The sequence below is a fragment of the Bos mutus genome, chromosome 10, assembly GCF_027580195.1.
Source record: "Bos mutus isolate GX-2022 chromosome 10, NWIPB_WYAK_1.1, whole genome shotgun sequence".
Classification (NCBI taxonomy): domain Eukaryota; kingdom Metazoa; phylum Chordata; class Mammalia; order Artiodactyla; family Bovidae; genus Bos; species Bos mutus.
The window spans coordinates 46606999-46623869 of record NC_091626.1 but is presented as its reverse complement, the minus strand read 5'-3'; the positions used below and the strand labels follow the sequence as shown (position 1 = coordinate 46623869).

Genomic DNA, 16871 nt, shown 5'->3' with positions numbered 1-16871 from the left:
GATTTCTATTCACTGCTTTATTAACTACACTATATGAGCACTCTGAATTGCTAATATTTCCTTTAAATTATAATCTGTGATGACACCGTGGTGTCGGTGTTGGAAAAGCTATGATGATAATCATTAACATATTGTAATGCAATACTTAAGATTTATCAGGCTCTTATTAAGCCCTGTATTACAGTATAATACAATGAAATGAAAGCTTATTTCTTCCAATTCAAAATCTAATATGAAGGTTGTGGCATAAATTACATAAACTTCAAAACAATGCATAGAAATGTGGGGTGAAGTTAATTTCTATTATTATGCCGCTGTTTTTCTGCAGGTTTATGTATTTGTGTAATGTTGTTTTGGTTTACTCTAGATAATTGGTACTTATAATTATTTTATTAGCATCCTACTGCATTTTTACTTCCTAAGAAGCAAAAATATTTCAAACATCAAAGTTGATATAAATCAGATAATTCCCTTGGGAAATTAAAAGGGGATGCAGTTCACTGCCAGGATTCTTTCAGAAATATACAGAATTTGCTGGCTATATTGCTTTATAGAACTAAATTGACAGGGCATTTTGGCAGATGGAGCAGTGAGGGGTGGGAGCCGCATCACATCTTTTAGCCTGAAGAGATCAACATACAAAGCAAATGTGTAATTTAATACAAATTATAGTTTGCATTCTTATTTTTTAGATGGAAAAACAGGACAACTCAAAAGGCAGGAAAATTAAATTAAAATGTAGAAATTAATAAACCAGGTCTCTTAGTATTAGGTTCTTGTGATTGTCCGCAGCGTCATGTTTATCTTACCATAGTCAAACAGCCCCTACACTGGGTTTTTTAAGGAACAGATAGAAACGGCTTTGTTCCATTCCTATCTCTCAGATTTCACCACTGCTTCTCGTTACGTAAGTCATTGTCCTCTAGTTCTCTTTTAAAAGGTAGAATAGAGGCTTCAAATAGACACAGGTTTGAATCTTAGCTCTACCAATTACTGGTGCTGTGAATTTAGTTAAGCCTCAGTTTTATTAGCTGTAAAATGGGGACAATGATTGTATTTGCCTGATAGGGGAGTTGAGGTGATAACTGTTGTAATACGTGTGAACATGAAGCATAACACATGGCACATAGTAAGTGCTCGGAAGTGTAGCTATTATTGCTATTAATGCATTACATTCTATTAGGAAGGACTATGAATTAATCATGACTACCACATAGAATTAGTATATCTGACCTGAAGATGTAAAAGGTCCATGAAAAAGAAAAGGCTGAAGGCATGAAAGATAACCTTAACACAACAATTTTACATAGAATGGATTCTACTCTGAGTTTTAAAGTTCTTCATGCAGAATTATAGAGTATACATATCAGATAGTGATTCTCCATCTTATAAAAATGCTTGATTTCTAATCTTCTTTTTCTCCTGCTCCCTTGCAACAAAAGAATTGTTACATCATAAAATTCACCTCATTCACTCATGGTCCCTTCTATTAGGATAAGACAGAGGTGAAATGGCAAAAAAAAAAAAAAAAGACTCTGAACCCATCAGCCACTTGCACTCTCAAATCTCTTGCAGGCTTTTCATTTCTGTGACCCTACCCAGCAAAACCCCGATCCTCTCAACCCCAGAGATCAAATGTCACTAGAGAAAAAGCAGACAACTAGCAAAATTACTCCAGCTTCACAGAGAGAATTGAGAATATTGTGAATGATCTTCCTCAGTTTACCACTCCTGCAAATCCACATAACTCTTCATCAATCCTCGCTTCTTTTACTCCAATTTTAGAAGATGAAGCAGTTTTCTTCTGTCACGCCAACTCTTCCATCCATGACCTTCCTTTGATTCTTCCTGCTCCTCCAGGATCTTATTCCATGGCCATCTCTTTCTTTACCCTCATCTTCACTCTCTCCTACTCTCTAGAACCCATTTCTTTTTTTCACCTAGGAATAAACACTTCTCCTATTCTAAGGTCTAGATAGACCTCCTCAACCTTATTCTTCTCCTTGGCTCCTAACAGTGGGCCATATCCACATTCTCTGCTTCATCATCTCACATTCTCTCCCTAACCCACTGCACTCTGGATCCTGTCAACACTGCTCTACAGACATTGTTCTAAGATTGTCTGTGCCATGTCAATTATATTTCCTTTGCAATTTACTGGTATTTATGCTGATGGTTCACATTCTGAGCACTCTGCTCCCATGACTTCCATGACAAGACAGACTCCTGGTGCCTTTTTGTCTCTGGTCACTCCTGGCTTGGTCTTCCTTTGGGACCTTTGTCTTGTGCCTTGGGGCTCTCAACTCTTACACACTTTTTGCGTTGTATTTTCCAGTGTCACAGTTTCAATTATCATCTTAATTCTGATGTTCCTTGTATTCGTTTGGTAGAGCTGCCATGATATATACCATATATATACGGGCAGAACACAACTGAAATTTATTTTCTCACAGTTCTAGAAAATAACACCAAGGTCAAGGTGTTGGCAGGGTTGGTTCATTCTGTGGCCTCTCTGGTTTGCAGATGGCCATCTTTTCCTTTTGACTTCATGTGATCTTTCCTGTGTGCTTGTCAGTGTCCTAATCTCTTTTCATGAGGACTCCATTCACATGGGATTAGGACCCAACCAGGGACCTCATTTTACCTTACCTATTTGATTAAAGACGCTGTCTCCAAATATAGCCATATTCTGAGGTTAGGACTTACAACATACAAATTCTGGGGGTATATAATTTAACCCAAAACATCTAAATCAACATCTCCAGTTCAGATTTGTTCTTTCAGCCTGGGACTATCTAACTGCCTATTGGACATTTCCAGTAGGATTTCCCGTAGGACATCTCTTCATTACACCTACTACTCTTCCTCGTGTGGTTCCCATTTCCACTAATAGCACCACCATTCATTGCCAGCCAAGGAATCAAGGAATCTTTTTCCACTTGTCCCTCTCTCACATCCCACACCTCCTATCAAACCCAAAAGTCTGCTTTTTGTACCTCCGAAGTACACTGTCCTTTTCTCTCCATCCCCTGAGAGGGGCTGCTCTAGTCCAGGCTGTCACCTGCTCTGACTTTGATTATGAAAATCTTTTTGATTTATATTTCTGTCTCTGGTCTAGTCCTCTTCAAGTCCACCCTCCATGTAACTGAAAGAGTAGGAGATCTAAGACTCAAATTTCACCATATTACTCCCTCCCTTCAAATCTCTTGGCGGTTCCTCATTGTCCATAGAATATGGTCCATGCTTTTTAATATGGCAAATGAGCCTTTTGAAATGAGGATCTTTTATCACCAGCCTTATATTTCACTATGATCTGCTTCAGTAATATGAATGTGCTTTCGGTTGTCCATATTCCTCATTCCTCCATAGTCTCATACCTTTGCTAATGCTCTCCTCTTTGCCAAGAATGCTGTTGTTCAAATTCTCATTGTTCTCTCTCCAACCATTGCCAAGTTAGCTCCTACTTGGCCAGAAAGCCTTCCTGGAGTTAAGTGCCCCTTTTCCCTTTTCCATAGTACCCTATTAATATACCTATTATCACACTAACAGTGCACCCATTTCCCTTACAAGGCTATGAATCCTTGTCGATACAGACTCTTAGTAGTCTTAGTCTGCCCAGCGCTGCAGTATACACCATACCTGGCACACAAGAGGTTACCCCCAAATATCCTCCTGTTGTAGTGTCATCTTGTCAGTGGACTCCATTGTGAAGTTCAGCTAAAGAGTGAGTCAAGGGTCAGAGCCCTATCCTAGTGTTTTACTGACTCTTTAGATGTGTCCTTCACTTTACACACAAGAGGGTATATTTATACTCTAAGATTTAACAAGGAGTTTCTGGAATCCTCTACAGGGAAAAAGCAGAATCACTAATCTGAATTAGTGTTTCTGTCCCTGACTTAGATTAGTGATTCACAGCATGATACATTCAGGCTCATTTACATATGAGCTACAAACCAGATCATAGACTCTTAAACAAAATACATGGGTTTCCAAGGAAATAATTAGTCTTCATTTTTTGAAACATCTTGCAAAAATTAATTTGGCAGTTTACTTCACCAAAAGTACTTATTTTTAGTGATACTAGGTTTGTGGTTTTGTGATGAGAAGACTGATAACTGCCCTGAATTATTCTATATTTCTGATGAGCCAGACAAACACCGCTTATGTTAACAATGAGAAAAGCACAGGGAAAGGGTACACAGCTCGTGTCAGAGCAAGAACGCTGTCCTGACAAGAGCTCTGTTGTTAGCAGGTTTTGTCTGTGCTGGGCTCTGCACTATCCCCTCGCACCTAGAATGATGCCAGGCGGGAAGGAGGTGCTCAATGAATATCTTCTTGGTGAATAAAGAAAGTACGTACCTTGCACCTGAAGAACCTGGGAGATGTCAAACCCTTGGCTGATTCTGACTATGACAACACCAATCTCAAAATCAAATGCATCGCTGAAAGTGGAAACAAAACGGTTAGCGATTTAAATGACTCACTTAGCCCTCAAGATTTGGACCCATACTAAACTTCTATGGATTTTAATGTAATTAAACTACAAAAATTTACTTTTGAACATAGCCAAGAGTTGATGCTTTTTCTGCTCGTTTGTTTTCCCTTTATGTCTTTTAAAAATGTATTCTGAGGAAAGGTAACTAACTCTTATTCAAACAATACTATCAACTAGAATTTTAAGATTAGAATTTTGATTATTTAAAATATTTCATTCTTTTCTAATGTAAACAAAGCTATCATTGAACAGAAGTTTCAAGGCCACAAAGACCCTTTGAAATTATCAGCCAGACTGCGTACCCATTGAGGGGGAATTCTACAACATTTTTGACAGCAAGTTCCAACTTAAAAATGTCTCCAGTTCCTCTAAGAAACTTTCATTATTGACTTTAGAGAGACCATTTGAAGTAACACCTTTTCAGAGCAACTGTGTCCTGTTGAAGTTAGCTATTGTATCTTCTCTAAACTCAACCCAATGGAATTAGACTATCTAGAAAGGAAAGAAACACTAGCTCTTTTATCTCCATCCTAATAAAATACTTTTTCCCTCCCCTTAAATATCGAGCAGACCAGCTGGTACTTTGAGTTCATTTGAAATATTCTCCTTGGGAGTTCCTTTGTTTAATCTTTTATGGATCTGAAAGCCAAAGAGACTTTTCGTTTGGTCACCCTTTCCCAGAAACTATGGAGATATGCAAAAAAAAGTCTCTTGCCAAAGTAAACCTGAATTTTCAAATAGTAATACAAATAAGTTCAGTATAGTAAGAATATCCATTCAGAATTTGAACCATAAGTGAACTTCACTTAAAATAATAGATCCATTCTAGCAAAATTTCCACAAAGTAATATCCTGATAAATCCTGTTTCTAAGTGTCCTTGATTATAAAAAGTGGACAGTGTGTTCCACAAAAGGTATCTGAATTCTGTGTTAGGCAAAATTATCCAGGACCAGGATACTAGTATAATGACAAAGGTCCTTAAAAGTAAAATTTGGAAGCAGAGGATAAGGTCAGAGCAATGTCGTGGGAGAAGGACTTGACCCATCAAAAGCTGTAAAGATGGAGACAGAGGCTATGAGCGGTGGGAAGCCTCTAGAACCTAGAAAAGGCAAGGCTAGGAATTCTCTCCTAGAACCTCCAGAAGGGAAAACAGCCCAGGGAGTTGGTATAAGACTGTTTTTGTTTTAATCGAAGTATAGTTGATTTACAATGTTGTGTTAGTTTTCAGTGTGTAGCAAAGTGATTCAGTTATATATTGATATTCTTTTCCATTAGAGATCCAACCAGTCCATTCTAAAGGAGATCAGTCCTGGGTGTTCATTGGAGGGACTGATGTTGAAGCTGAAACTCCAATACTTGGCCACCTGATGTGGAGAGCTAAGTCATTTGAAAAGACCCTGATGCTAGGAAAGATTGAGGGCAGGAGGAGAAGGGGACACTAGAGGATGAGATGCCTGGATGGCATCACCGACTTGATGGACATGGGTTTGGGTGGACTCCGGGAGTTGGTGATGGACAGGGAGGCCTGGTGTGCTGTGGTTCATGGGGTCGCAAAGAGTCGGACACGACTGAGCGACTGAACCGAACTGTTAGCTTATTACAGGATATTAAATATAGTTTCCTACGCTATACAGTGGGACCATGTTGTTTATTTTATATATAGTAGTTTGTACCTACTAATACCAAACTCCTAATTCATCTCTCCCCTACCTCCTTTTTCTCTGGTAACCTTAAGTTTATTTTCTAAGTCTGTGAGTCTGTCTGTTTTGTAAATATGTCCATTTGTATCATTTTAGATTCCACAAAAAAGTGATATCATATGGTATTTTTCTTTCTCTTTTGGACAGTCAGACTTTTAACCTACACTTTTGTAAGCTAACACATTTGTGTTGTTTTAAGCCACTAACTTTGAGGTAATTTGTTATGACAGCCCATGAAAACGAATACAGAGTCTAATTAAAATTAAATCATACTTATGAATATTATGAAATTTAAAATCTTTTACTCAAACAAAATGGTATCAATAAAATACTATACTACTGTAGTGATACCCCTTTATGTTAATAATAATACTGTGCTTTAAGTCATTAAAAAAACAAAATGAAAAAGTTAGAGAAATACAAAATGGATATCTGACTGTCTTCCTTCTGTATTGACCCCATTTGCTGTGGTAATAAAATCACTTCACTTTATCAAGCCAGCTAAGTTTTATACTAGTACAAATTGATCCACCTTAACACTAACTTTTATTACCAATTATTAATTTGTATAAAAGCCAGGAGTCTCCCCAGCTTAATATTACTGGGTTTGATTATTTTGGTAATTTGAAATTTTAGAATATTTCAGATGGTAGGGGGGGTTGGAAGATGAACTCAGATAATTTTATATATCATTATGGACTCTTTGACTGAAGATTCACATATTTTTTCCTTTTTATTCCACCCCTCTTTGTTCCTAAAGATGAGGATGAAACCTTACTAAAGAATCAGGATAACAGAGTGTGGATCTAGTCCATTTCTAAGAATGTCTGGTCAGCAACTAACTGTGATTTTAAATATATCAAAAAGCTGTTTGCTAAGCCTGGCAAAATTCTGTCCCTGATCACCTGGTTTAGCTCTAACCTACTGACCTTAGAGTACCAGTTGGAGCCAGATAGCAGCACATGGCATCCAGATGTCATATGTTTAGGGAACACAGTTCAGGAGGATGCATTTAATACGTGGGTTCCCCACCTTAGGAGGACTGTTAAACGATTGTTTGATCAGTAATGCATATAATTTCAGAAGATGAAAATTATTTTCTTGTATTTCTTTTTAATAGAACTAATATGGGGATATTTTGTTGTGTTCCCTAAATCTCCCCCAAATAATGGTAAATGTGATGCTCATTCTAGGAGAGGCCGGAAGACAGAGCCTGGTATAAGAAGCACTGGGTATATACCTGCTTTGAAGGGGAAAGGATTTTTTCCTGTGTATTATGGAATCCTAAGTGCAGTCAGACTTCTTGGCATGTTCTCTACCCTGTGGTATGAAATCAGACAGAGGAAATATTCCACTTTCTGAGCTATTGACACAAAAGATGGCATTAGGCCTAGCTAATATCACCCTCCTTGAGACAAAGCTGGTTAAGTATTTTCAAGCCTGGAAGAGAAGCTCAATTTTCTAGAATTGTCACTGAGGACACCCTGAGTTGTTCTGTATGGATAGTATTTGTCTTCTCTTACTTAAAAGAAGGAACCAAGCCAGGTAAAATTTTGGGTATACATGTGCTTTTGAAGGTTGCATAGCATTGTGTTTGTTAGTTTAAACTTTGAACTTGGTTGGTCTTGGGTCAGAATTCTAGGTCTCTTGTAAAACTTGTCATTTTCTGCCTTTTACTTAATTTTTAATGTCTATGTCTCTACTCATAAAATAGAACAGTAATAGTCCTTACTTCAAAGGCTTCTTGTGAGAATTAAGTGGGATAATTCACGTTAAGGACATTAGCCTTGGTGCCAACTAGTCTTTTAAGGATTAGCATTATTATCCCTATCCCACGACTTTTTCCATTTTTAGATATTAGATGTCACGTGCATTTTAAACTCACTTTTTGCCCATAAACTAACCTTTACCTGTCAGAGGCACCTGCCATGTGGATCCTTGTATCACAAAGGGAGAAGTGAGGCTCGAGATAAGATCACTGAGTTGAGCACACCAGCCAACCCAAGATTCCAACTGTTTTGAAAAAGCAATTCCTTCCTTACCTAATTGTCCTCTCCTTTTAGTCCTGTAAATAGGTTTTAAGATTGTAACTCTTTATATTTACCTTTTTCTCTGACACTGAATTTCCGTCCCCCCCTACCCCCCACCTCTGATGACACGATTCCCTCAAGTTTTAATACTGGCAGTGTTTTTCCACTTTGCTAAAGAGTTCAGAGTACCAGGGGAACATCATCTTCTTGGGCAATTTATTCTGTACAACAGAGTCAGTTATGTACTGCCCTGGTTAGTGCTTTACAAACAAGAGCGCGTCTTGAAAGCCATCACTTACTGTATGATTCCCACATAGTTTTCAATCTCTGTCAGGGGAGCCTTCCTCCAGTTTTTATATCCAATCACCAGAGTGTTTGGTTTCATTCTTCCTAAGCCCGAGGCCTAAACAGAGGAGATAAACACATGGGCAATTCTTACCAGACCAGGAAGCTACCTCTGCAAATGAAAAATAATGTCCAAAAGAGCACTGAAGTAATGTTCTGAAGATTAGATTACATTTTAGTGCATGTCCTTCATGCCCGTACCCAAGCATAAAATAGAAAGATTAGTTCTAAATCATCTCAGCCATAAATGGATTTTAGATGACAGAAATGTAGCTTTTCTAAATTAGCAGTCATTTGCATTTCTTCTGATACACTCATTAAAATGGTTCAATAATTTAAAATCAAGTGAGGGCTGGCTTAACTGTTGGCATGCGTGTTGTAACTTAGTGGTTCAAAGCTCATTTCCACCTGCTATATCCATAATGTCATTAGCAATAAAATCCATGTTTGGAAAATTCCTATATAGAAGAATCACTGAAACTTCTACTTACATTTTTTATTGAAGAATAACTGAGCTATGTTTCCAGAATCTAATCCTCTTACATGACGGTATCATTAATAGCCATCTTCCATACCAGAAGTTTCATTCCCCCCATTAGATGACAGGATATGGCTTCCAGTTAATTAAATTTAATCGGGCAATATTGCTGAGCACCTATTCATTGCAAAGTGCTATGTTAGGTGCTGTGAGAGAGCAGGGAGACACAGTCTTTGGCCTGAAGGAGTTTAGAGTAAGATTGAGGTGACAGATACATACAAATAATTACATACAAATCATTAATGTGCAAAGGCAGTAAGAAATCACATGGACGTGTAAGGGAAAATTTCCTGAATGGTTTCTTGGGAGAGCTGACATTTGTTTTGGATCTGGCAGTTTGGTTAGATGTTGCCAAGTGAAAGTAAGGGGAGCAGCGGAAGTGAAGGAAGAATATTCTGGGTCATGGGAATAGTGGCACAAGTGACAAAAGTGGGACATTGAAGGGACAGCAGCAAGTGAAAAAAAGATAGGCACTGAGAGAGGGTTCCTGGAATAAGCTTTGCCTCCTCCTCATTTCGTGTGTTGTCCTTGGAAATGTACAGGTAGCAGAACAGCTCCTTAGAGCTGTCATCTGGCCCTTGGCATGGCAGTATGGATGTAGTGTTTTCCATGACTATGATTTGAGGACGTGGCCATTCATATCATAATTTTTTAGATGCAAAGAAGGTTTTATTCAAAATGGTATAGTTGTCAGTGCTTCCTTTAATACTACGCTGTCCTGACCTTTTTGACATGACCTTTCTTATTCTGTTTTTCTCTGAAGAAATTCATGTCAAGTTTTTTTTTTTTTTTTTTTGCAATTTCTTCTGGATTAATAGGTGAATTGTTTTACATGCCAGTGTCTTCCCTCTTCATGTTCTTATTCTGTATTTGTTGTCTCATTCCTAGTTGAGATTCTTATTATTTTACTAACCTTCCATGATAATTTTGCATTAAATGTGTAACCTTCCAACTCATTTAACCCAAGAGCTACTGAAAAATAACTTGCTACTGAAAGGGAAATCAGCATCTTGCAATGACATCTATTTCCAGTTTATCAAATTAGTAACGTGAAAAGAGGCTCATTGGTATTCAGAAGAAGGTAATAGGTTTTTCAGAAATGGTTTCTGTATATGTACAGCTACTTTGTTCTTTGGGGATACTAGAGACAGGAATGCAGCAAAAACTCTTATTCTCCAAAATATTACAATTTAATTCATGTGTTTTCTTTCTGGCCTGTAAACCCATCAGTGTTAACTGGATGCAATCCTGAATTTTGACACTCCTGTAGATGGCAATTCTGAAAGCTAAATATATCATTTAGTATATGTACAATCAGGTTTTTCCAACAATATTGAAGTCCAAATTATTAGAAAGCCAAGCCCTGCACTTTCTGAGGTTCTCCTGGATTGTTTTAGAATTCTCTGGCACTTTAAACTCAGAAAATCAGAACTAGGGAAAGATTCTATGTATTATAAAAGGAGAGGAAAGAATAAGGGAGAAAAGATGGAAGAACTGTGAGCTTTAGTGTTAAACCACAGAGATTATTACATTTTATTTAACATTCTGGAAATAATTAAGGAGGAGAGGGAGATTTTATGCCCAGGTCACCAGACATTTATTTAGTCCAGTCTTGCAGCTGCTCTCACACTATTTGCAAAAGAAAAAAGTAAAAGAATGCCTGACTTGAGCCTCGCTATATGCAGTATGAGATGTAAAAATAGTTTGAAGTTTTAATAGGATCTTGAATGTCGTCAACTATCAGAACAAATTTGCATTTCAATAAGTATGAGACAGAATATATGCTGTTGGCCAAAGGCAACCTCATTTTCCATTTCCAGTGTATCACTCATAGTTCACTGTAATAGAACCTCTCTGCTTCTGTTTTAGCTCTGCCTATCCCCAGGAATTCAAAATGAATTCCTTAACCATCTGTATTGATCTCTGATGCTCATCTGCCTAACTGGACAGTTCCATTTGGGAGCTTCATTACCACGGAGTGCTAATTGTCTTTAGCCTCTGTACTTATTCCCTCAATGCCAGCCTTACCTGAAGGAGACTTCGGACACCATCCCTGAAACAATCTGCTGCCACTGCTGCATAAAACGCCTTGATTTTGTTCTTTATAAGCCAGGCCTGCTTTTTTGCCATGCCACTGTTCATCTCTTTAACACACAGCTTGCGTGGTCCCTGTATGACACAATGAAATATTGGTTAGAAGCCCTGCTATTATACATCGCACTGCTGTTATTTTCTTTTTTTTTTTTCCCCTTTTCAATGCTTTATTTGATCAACATATTAGAACAAATACATTTTCCTTGAATGATACTAGGTGAATAATTTGAGAATATAATGAAAAGAAATATAAAATCTGGAAAACTTTTCAATGTACAGAATAAAGCTACAATTTTTGCTTGATAATTGAACTGTTACATGTGGGTAACACATGAACTTTTTATTCTCTAAAGGACAAAAATAGCCAGCAATGCCTTGTTGGGTTAAGAAATGGGAAAGAGGGGAAAACACCTCACTAAACAGGCTTCACAGACACTCAACCTTCTGGAAAGAATCTGGGCTGCTCACGTTACTCACTTTCCATGCAGAATGTCTAGATGTATTAGCACCAGCTTAATTAACTGCCTCATGTCAAATGAAAGAAAGAGCTGATGGCAGATGAGAAAAAATACAGAAAATGTGACTGATGAGGTTCAGGATAAATACACCATCAACATTTGACTCAATAGCAAGAGCCAGGGACTTCCTTGGTGATCCAGTGGCTAAGACTCTGCCTTCCAATGCAGGGGGCTGGTTCAGTCCCTTGTTGGGAAACTAAGATCCCACAGGCTGTGCGGTATGATAAAAAAAATTTTTTTTAATAGCAAGACCCACATTTATGAATACCAAGGAAGCCTCAGCTAGAGCCCAGTTTCAAGAAATGTGACAGTACTCTTGGGAGCCAAAATGTGGTGAGTTGCAGATCCTAGCAGGAACAATTACATCTTGATAATTCTATCAGGCCCATTCTTTGTTTTTTGATGTGGAGAAGACACCCTTGTATCACTTTTCTCTGTGTAATATTGACATTGTGTGTGCTCAGGCACTAGTCATGTCTGACTTTTTGTGACCCTATGGACTGTCGCCCACCAGGCTCCTCGGTCCATGGGGATTCTCCAGGCAAGAATACTGGGATGGGTTGCCATGCCCTCCTTCAGGGGATCTTCCTGCGCCAGGAATCAAACCCACGTCTCTTATGTCTCCTGCATTGGCAGGCAGGTTCTTTACCTTTAGCGCCACCTGGGAAGCCCAATGTAGACATATTCCTACTCAAATTAACATTTGCCATTACTCAATAAAGTTAGTGGAAATAGATGTTCACATACCTATGGCATAGGAAGAACAGGAGAGATTAAGAGAGAAGGAGGCAGGTGTTGTGGTGGTAGATGAAGCATTTTAAAATTTCAAGATCTGAGTTCTGGAAACTCATTTTAATTAAAGTTTCTGTTGTTTCTCCTTCCTTAGAGGTCCAAGCTAGTTTTATTCTTTGCATGTTTCAAGTCAACCCCAAGAGTATTTCTGATTATCTACCGTGTGCCTGACAAGGGTACAAATCTACTATTTTCCTGAAAAATCCTTTCAGTTGATGGAAATATTTTATTGGATTGTTTTAGATTTCTTACTAACCACCTCAGATCTTGGTAAAATGCACTGAGTAGAACTGAAACAGGGCTGAAGATTCTGCGTTTCTAACAAACTCCCAGATGACACTGATGCTGCTCATCCTCAGACCATTCTTGGAGTCATAGTCTTAGAAGGTCTTGGATTAGAGAGAAAAGGCTTGGTATGTATGAAAAAGATACCAGGTTTTTGATCAGATATAACTGGGTTCATTTGGCCACTCTGGAGGTAATTAATGATGTCTGAGCTTTGATACACTACTCCAGAAACAGGGATCAAATAGCTATCCTGCAAGGTCATTTCAAATAGTTATGATAAAGTATCTGGAATGACGTCTGGAATGTTGTAAGTTCTCATCCAAAGTTGATTTTTATTATGTTAAATAAGTGCTCACAATCTCAATTAAGTCCCAGACCTAAGTTCACCGGTGTTCTGCAATAGAGCTGAAAGAGCGCTGAACTGGGAGCAGAGTGTATGGCTTGGATCTGGCTCTGAAACTGACTAGCCGATACCCTGGGTGTGCCCTTTGTTTTCTCTTGATTTGGGCTCTACACTGGTAGCTCAGACAGTAAAGAATCTGCCTGTGATGCAGGAGACCGGAGTTCAATCCTGCATCTCTAGGGGATCTTCCTAGTGGGCTGGGCTGATCCCCTGGAGAAGGGAATGGCTACCACTTCAGTATTCTTGCCTGGAGAATTTTATGGACAGAGGAGCCTGGCAGGCTACAGTCCATGGGGTTGCAAAGAGTTGGACACGACTGAGTAACTAACACTTTCACTTTACTTTCACTTTTATAAGAATAAGAAAATTGTCTAGGCCATCACTGTTCAGTATGATTAGCCCTTATCCACATGTTGCTATGGAGCGTTTGAAATCTGGCTGGTCCACATTTGGCAAAACTAATACAATTATGTAAAGTTTAAAAAAAAAAAAAGATGGAAATGTAAAACATTCACTGGATTTTGAAGCCTTAGTATATTAAAAAAAAAGGAATGTAAAATGTCTCATTAATGTTTTTATATACATTGAATGTTGAAATAATGATCTGGATGCATTACATTTACCTGTTTCTTTTTACTTTTCTTGATTGGCTACTAGAAATTTTTAAATTACATTTGTGGCACATATTACATTTCTATTATATAACACTAGATGTAATTTGGGGTCACTTCCATTTTAGTATTCTATTTAAATTGGGTCAGATTCTTTTTGTACATATTTTTACTAGAATGCTTTCTAGAACATAACAACATATTAAAGCAGTTTGGATAACTTACTTTACAGTTAAATAATAAGAACTTCCAGTGAAGATGGAGAAGTTACATAGGAAGGGTAGTTATTAAACCAGAAGACCTAGCCTGGGGAAAGATATGTCATTACAGATCAAATTTTGCTCAGGATCCTGTCAATGCATTTCAACCACTAGTACTTCTTGGGATTCTAGACACCATCAATGGCAAAAGAAAGAAGAAATATTTTCTTCAGGGAAGCTGAATGGTAACAATAACCATGAGATAGAAGAATAACCAACAGCTAGGAAAGGTATCAGACCATTGGCATATTGAGTTCACAATGACTTTGAACCTCTGGGGAAACTGGCATTTATTTAAATAAATATAGCTTAATGTATATCTATTAGTAATAAAAAAATCCAGATTAAACATTGATTGTGATGGAGAGATTTACTTTAATGCCTAAATTTGCTGTATTGAGAAGTTATAAAAATATTTCATGCAGAGACTCTGTTTGCTAAAAGCAATTACATTATCCTTGTAGCACACTTATTAATGTGAGGCAAGGCTATAATACAGACATAGTATGGGAAAAGTGAGCTAACAAAAAGGTAAGACATGTTGGAATCTAATTTTTCAACGTTCAAATACGTCAATAGTTACAAAAAATGGATTTTATCACCCAATTAAAATATTATAGAGATTAGCTCAGTTAGGAGTCAAAATATGAGTATATAAGTTAATTCAGGATTTGAACAAAGAAGCTCTTAAAATTTTGTATATATTATGACTTTGTCGTTGATAGAGAAAGGGTTAAAGGAATTCTAATTATTTAGTCTGGAGAATAAATTCATGTGACACTACTTCAAATAGATGTATATTATGAAAAAGAATTTGCAAAGGATTTCCAATATTACTGGGCTCAAATACAGAAATTTGAGTCAAATGTGGAGTTCTTTCCAACTCTTATATTTTAAAACATCAAGGATCTTTTTGCTCTGTCTTTGCTTTCATTGCCTCTCTGGCTGGAACTATGGGAAAGAAAAATTTTCCCTTTCTGATTTGGTGTATATTTTAACTTGTCATGATCCTAGTGCCCACTTACAGGTCACTTCATTCTCCCTGTATTTTGTCATGTCATTATTTTATTAATATCGTTACAGAAACTCAATGACTAATAAAGAATATGTGCATCTAAAAAAAAGCTTTTTCCCTTTGATGGAGGTGAAAGTTGAGATTAAAAGGATGATGATAGAAGAAAAAATGATAATTTTAGTTTTCCATGCTTATCTATGCTTGAACTGCCCTCCATAAGCCACAGAGTTGGGTTATCTTCCCTTGACAAGAGAAGAGATTCTTTGAATTCAAAGAGAGTTTTAGGTTTTATTAAGATATTTTGTAAATTTTATGAAAAAAAAAGAGAAAGGGTAACAGGGTGAAAACTTGTTAAAAGGGGATCTACGTAAGGAAGTTGGTCCAATGTTATTCCTTTTCTTTACAGTGAGAAGAGAGAACAGGACAATCAGGTTTAAAGAATATAATGAGCAGGCAAACATTAATCAAAATAGATCTACATCTTTGTATACATAGGTGAAATGACTAGAAGAACACCAATCAAAGTCAGATAACATTGCCTTTTCAGAGGAAGAGAGCCATGAGGCTGAGTGGCTATAAAGGGGACTTTAGCTTGATCGGTAATGTTTTATTTTATTTAAAAAGTGAGTGGAAGCATCTAAGAAAAAGGTTAACTGTTGTTAATTAGAGAAGTAGTATACAGGTGTTGTTTTACTGACTATAGTTTCTTCATATGAAATTGTCAGTGTTCAATGACTTTCAACACACAAAAAAGTAAATTTCATGTATTTAAGCTAATATTTTTCTTAATGCTTCAAAATGAAAAATAGAAGCAAGCTTTACAAAATCTTTAGTTTTCAGCCAAAACAATACAGTGTACTTAATAAAAGATGCCAGTAAACTTGAAAGCCCTTTGCAGTCCTAAGAGAAACAAAATATAGAAAAGAGGCAAGTGTTGCATTTTTGGCAATAATGACTTTATCTGATGAGCATGTTAAATCCCAGATCAATTGGGTCTCCTTTCCATCTTTAATGTATATTTGTCTTTTATTTGTTTTAGTAAAAACAAAACAAAACAAAACCTACCTTTAAATGTAAAACTAAGAAGTATATGAGTAAGTGACAGCTATGCCTAGAAACAGCATGCCTTCTCACATGATGAGCTGTGTGATTTTTAAATTGAATAGTGTACTCGGAGAATTGATGGTGGTGGTGGTTTAGTCACTAAGTAGTGTCCAATTCTTGTGACCCCAGAGACTGTAGCCCATCAGGTTCCTCTGTCCATGGGATTTCCCAGGCAACAACACTGGAGTGCTTTGCCATTTCCTTCTCCAGGGAATCTTCCTGAATCAGGGATTGAACCCATGTCTTCTGCTTGCAGGCAGATTCATTACCGCTGAGCCACCAAAAGGGCTCAGTAGTTGTGGAATACGGACTTAGTTGCTCTACTCTTCCGTTTGTCAGGGGTCAAAACCATGTCTCCTGGCATTGGCAGGCACACTCTTTTACCACTGAGCCACCAGGGAAGCCCCACTCAGAGAATTAAGGGGACATGAATCCAAACTAAGCTATCTGCAATGATTACTATCTCTCCAGCTACTATAAATAAGTGAGGAAACTGACTGACAAAGAAAGGCAGTGTTTTTTCATGCCGCTGAACATATGGTACAATTAGTGGAAATCACAACCCTTGACTTCATATTTGCCTGTTGCTAAATGCACTGAGGAGAAGGCAATGGCACCCCACTCCAGTACTCTTGCCTGGAAAATCCCATGGACGGAGGAGCCTGGTAGGCTGCAGT

At 37.6% G+C, this 16871-nt stretch overlaps 1 protein-coding gene across 3 annotated transcripts in view; it reads right to left on the bottom strand.

The window, feature by feature from the left end:
• Nucleotides 1-16871, bottom strand: part of SLC12A1 (solute carrier family 12 member 1) — an 85563-nt gene that overhangs the window by 20590 nt on the left and 48102 nt on the right. For all 3 annotated transcript variants that reach the window (XM_070378519.1, XM_005892141.3, XM_005892142.3), the window contains exons 17-19: nt 11138-11278; nt 8526-8629; nt 4360-4442 (exon numbers count right to left, since the gene is read on the bottom strand). In XM_070378519.1, coding sequence (XP_070234620.1) covers nt 4360-4442; nt 8526-8629; nt 11138-11278 — 328 coding nt within the window. The remainder of the gene's footprint in view (nt 1-4359; nt 4443-8525; nt 8630-11137; nt 11279-16871) is intronic.